This window comes from Alligator sinensis, unplaced genomic scaffold (genome assembly GCF_000455745.1).
Source record: "Alligator sinensis unplaced genomic scaffold, ASM45574v1 scaffold122_2, whole genome shotgun sequence".
Taxonomy (NCBI): Eukaryota; Metazoa; Chordata; order Crocodylia; family Alligatoridae; genus Alligator; species Alligator sinensis.
The window spans coordinates 1,023-5,834 of NW_005841984.1; the positions used below are offsets into that span (position 1 = coordinate 1,023).

The following is a 4,812-nucleotide window of genomic DNA, read 5'->3' on the forward strand; positions in this document are numbered from 1 at the left end:
AAATTGCGTTGAAGAGTTATTTCTGTCATCTAGCAGAGGAAAAAATACTTATATTTCTCACCAGATATTCAAGTGGTTTCAGGATCATGTTTTTTTTCATCACATAGATGAGGATGTTAATATTTTTCATCTTACCAAGAGGATGTACAGTTAGGCAAAAGGACTGGAGAAAGAGATGTCTGGGCTCACTAGCCCCTCCTATTGGTCAGCTCTAGGCTATTTGTTGACCTAGGAAAACTGGCAGATATCTGCCTTTTCAGCATGTGGTCAAACACAGTTGCAGAACTTTTCTTGACCTACTTGCTCTAATCCAGGGGTTTTCAAACTTTTTTTACTAAGTGTACCCCCGGCGGCCCCCTTCTTAATAAGTGTCCCACGGGGGGGGGGAGGGGGGGGCAAGCAGCTGGACAGCAAGAGGGGGATAGGGGCTGGCGAGCAGCGGCAGCGCAGTGCCTGTGCAGCCCACAGAAGGGTGCCACTGCTCTCGCCCCGCCGTGGCCCTGCTCCTGTAAGGCAGCAATGCGCCGTCCCTGCCCACCCCCGCGTACTCCTGGGACCTTTCCAAGTACCCCCAGGGTTACGCGTACCTCCGGTTGACAACTCCTGCTCTACTCTGTTAGGACCTCCTGTTTTTCCCATGTTTTGCTGGCTCTACCCATCCTAAGGAATGGTCTGCAAAGTGGCATGCATAGTATCTTGGGAAGATACGCAACTTTCTGTGCTTTCAGCTACAGAGAAAACGCTGAAGAAGCAAAAAGGCGGTAAGGGTTAAAAAGAGGACAAATGACTGCTTTCTGCATTGGACAATAAATCATACTTGGACTGTCACAGGAAATAAAGTTTTTAGACTAGAGCAGGAGCATCACTTAACCCGGGTTTCTTTGCCAAACTTTTTTTTTCCTTTCAAAGGGAAAAGTAGTTTTATTTATTTATTTTTTAACCCCATTTTATTTAATAACAGTTATGTTGCTTAGCCTGCAAGTCAGAACAGAGCACTCTTATTATAAAAGTCTTTGAGATACTTACTTTGTGACATAGATAGAGTGCATTTGTGGCTACATAGTCTCCTTCCATTCTAAAATGTTGCCCTAGATTAGGATAGATTTAGCCTGTAGATCATGCTGACATGTTTGCTGCCAAGAGATTTCAGCTGGTTGAATGTGTGGATACCATTTTTAAAGAGAGGAAATCTCCTCAGGGTTCAGTGTAATATTGCAAATTACTGTAACCAGAACAAAGTAGCTCTGAAGTTTACTGAAATTCTGGCAGGCAGGTAGAAGAAACATAATGAGGTAATTATTCTTTTAAATAGTCTCTACAATGAAGATACACATTTTTAAGGCAACAAGACATCAAAATAAATTTTACATATTTTGAGACTGAATCTAGTCTCACAGCTATATAGTCTGATAGCAGCTCCACTGAAACTGGTAGGCCAGATTCTTCATTCTGTTGCATCATTTTTGCTTTACTAGAGCTCGGTGCAGTTTCACTAACACTAAGCTGGGGCAATGGAATGAAGAGTCAGAGCTAGAACTGTTCACCTACTGTAAAATTGCAAATTAGGATCATGCCCTTTTAATTTCTATGCTTTGATTGCTATCATCAGAGAAATATTTATTTTCCTACTCAGGCTGAATAGCACCTTATTCACCAAATATCTTTCTAAATTTCAGTCAGATTATTTGTGGCGGAAGTTATTACTCAGCATGAGCAGGGACATGTGAATCTGATTCTTATTAATTATCCTTTTCCATCAACTAGTCACCTTAAGATTTCCCTACCTTTCTAGTCATCACATCTGAACTGACTTTGTGTTTCTATCTTTAGAAACAGGTTCGTAGGCATTAATTTCTGAAGGTCACTTGTTTATTTTTTAATTTATGATGTAGAGTTGAATCTTAATCATCATACATGGTGCCTGTCTATAAAGCCAAGACCTTTCCATACCAGGATGAGCATGATATCAAAGCCTAGATCAATAGATACTTAACCATTAACACTTGCCTGTCTTCCTTTTAAAACTGTCCAAAATATAAGCATGCAGATCGTATTTGACAGTTGATATATATGGAGCTAGATAATTTCCATGGTTGGTAGTTATTTTTTCTTGCTTCATTCTGCTAGTGGTCAATTTTGCAGGTATTATTTTTATAAACTCTGAGAACCATAGTGGATTTAATGATCAACATCTCAGACAAAAAGCTAGCGTGCAGGCCACTGGAAGCAGAAAGAAATATTTTCTTGTGTGTGTGCCTAATGTTATTGAACCATGCTTAATAACTTAATGAGGATTAAGAGCTGGTGTGTAATAGTAGTGAACAGAAATCTTTTCTCTAGACATGCACTATAGGCAGGTTGGATGAACAGTAGCCAACTTTCCCCTAAGGATATAGTTGAGTGAAAGCATTTCACTGTAAAGTGTTTGCAGCTGGAGATGTCATAAAACTATGATAAAAGTCCTATAATCACAAGTCTTGAGCCAAGTAAGGAACTTCTGTGTTCTTTATTTCGCCCTTTGCTGTAACATCCTAAATATTTTAGCTCTGAAATATGTTAAGGCCTGAGGTTAGCAAGGAAATAATAATAAAGAAGAATGAACAGTTAGAGAAACTCACTGGAAAGAATAATTTATATATATAATATGGTAAAATAAATTAACCACTGATTTAAGAATGAGAGTGTTCTTAAGAGTTGCAATGGTTACAAGGCCATTGGATATCATTCCTTTTTTGACTGTTTTATACCTGTATAAAAATACAGGCTAGCTTTTATATGGCACTTTTAACCTGCAGATCCTGAAATACTTTACAAAGGAAATTAGGAATATTATGATCAATTTGCAGATATGGAAACAAGGCACAAAGAGATGAAGTCATTTGCCCAGGTGGGTTTGGATAGAAGCAAGAATATAATTTGTCTTCTGAGGTCTCTGTAGGCCAGTTAAATCTGGTCTTCAGAGTACCACTCCAGGGCCCTGGCCACTAAGTCACATTGCCTTTGAGTTTATTACATTGGTTCCAGTGAAGTTAGGCCTGATACCAACTCAGGGACATGAGAATCAGGTCCCCGATGTGCTTTAAGCCTTAAATAACAATATCATTTATTGAATTTTTATTTTATTGGCTTGCAAATAACTAACATGTTTTTTCCTGGTTTTTTTTCCCCGTTTCTTCTTCTAGCTAAAGTGGACAAAAAAATCCATGTACAGGGATCCTTATCTCGAAGAGCAATCCTACCTTGCCTCTTTTCAACTTTACCCACTTTGTCTCCCGGCTTCCACAATACAAATGAATTTCTTCGAATCAAATGGTCAAAGATTGAGCTGGAAAGGAGTGGAAAAGACCCTAAAGACATCACTGTCTTGGTGACCCAAAATGGGAACATCAAAATAGGACGTAATTACAAAGACAGAGTGTCTGTTCCAACCTACCCAGAGGGCACTGGTAATGCTTCATTAACTATTGATAAACTACGTGCAAGTGATGCAGGTGTGTACCGTTGTGAGGTCATGTATGGAGTTGAAGACACACAAAACACCTTCTCATTGGCTGTTGATGGTAAGGTTTCATTTATTGAATTTGCAGTTAGCAGTGATCCAAGTTAATCTGGAAAGAACCATTACTAGAAAGTCAGAGGGGACTGAATGGGGTTAATATCTTTGATCCTGGGAAGGATCTGCTCCTAGCTACCTGCCTGCCACTTTTTCTTTCCATTTTACTTTTGTTCACCTTTTTCTCCCCAAGGCCAGGTACAGACATTACACTTGTACTGATATAAGTAATCAGAAACCAGTCTACATCCATAACAGAACAGAAGTTTGGCACACAAAACCAGTCTATACACATAACAGAACAGAAATTCAGCACACAGACTGGTTTAAAAGATTTGCCTTACCTCTCTCCCTCCCACCAAATGGCAAATGTGCATTCTGTTTGCTACCAATCTAAGCTATGCCACTTACAGAAAACTGTGTCACTTAGATCAATTCCGCCTTGGGATTTTTAAATGTCTGTACCTAGCCCAAGAGTTTCAGCAGTTTGTATTCTTCTACCTTCCTCTTCTTGCCTTTTGAGTTTTCCCTTTATACCTGGGAAAATCTCCCTTCCATGTTCACTAAATAATTTGCTTCACCAGCTTTACAATTTGCCTCATCAGCTTTATATCTCTCCTTAGGCCGTGTTGCTTCTTCAGAACTTCTAAAAAATAATATCTGTAGGATTCCTGCACCACTTATTTTACCCTACGACATTCAGTAAACCAGGGGTTTTCAACCATTTTGGAGCAGTGTACCCCCTGCGGCTGGATGCAGAGCAGGGGTGGGAGTTGGTGCACGGCTGAATGCAGAGCGGCAGCAGCCACCACGTGCAAGCTTCCCCTGCTCCCCGTGTCCGGCCAGGTGGGTGGCACCTGTGCGGCAGCACAGGATGGTGCATGGCAGTACTGTGTCCCCACCTGTCCGCACGGACCCCCCAGGGCTTTCTCAAGTACCTCACAGGGTACACATACCCCTGGTTGATAACCCCTGCAGTAAACTATGTATGAGCTGTCATTGGTTTTACAGGATTGTAAGCACAACAAACAGGAATGGTGTCTTTTTAAATGCTTGTGCAGAAGAACATTGTTGAGAACAATGAGATTAGGAGACTAGTGGGGAGACTAGTGGGGGAGGCACTGAGGGCCCAGAAGGTAGATGAGATGGGAGCCCACGAGTGATGGTCGTACCTTAAGGGGGCAATTCTCCAGGCCCAAAGGATAACAGTCCCTGAGAGAAGCAAGTGGGGTAAGAGTGCTCAGAAACCCCCTTGGCTC

At 41.1% G+C, this 4,812-nt stretch overlaps 1 protein-coding gene across 1 annotated transcript in view; it reads left to right on the top strand.

The window, feature by feature from the left end:
• Window positions 1–667: 667 nt before the first annotated feature.
• Window positions 668–4,812, top strand: part of LOC102374807 (versican core protein) — a 130,115-nt gene continuing 125,970 nt past the window's right edge. Inside the window, exons 1-2 of the mRNA XM_014518804.1 lie at window positions 668–761; window positions 3,183–3,560. Of these exons, the coding sequence (XP_014374290.1) occupies window positions 668–761; window positions 3,183–3,560 (472 nt within the window). The remainder of the gene's footprint in view (window positions 762–3,182; window positions 3,561–4,812) is intronic.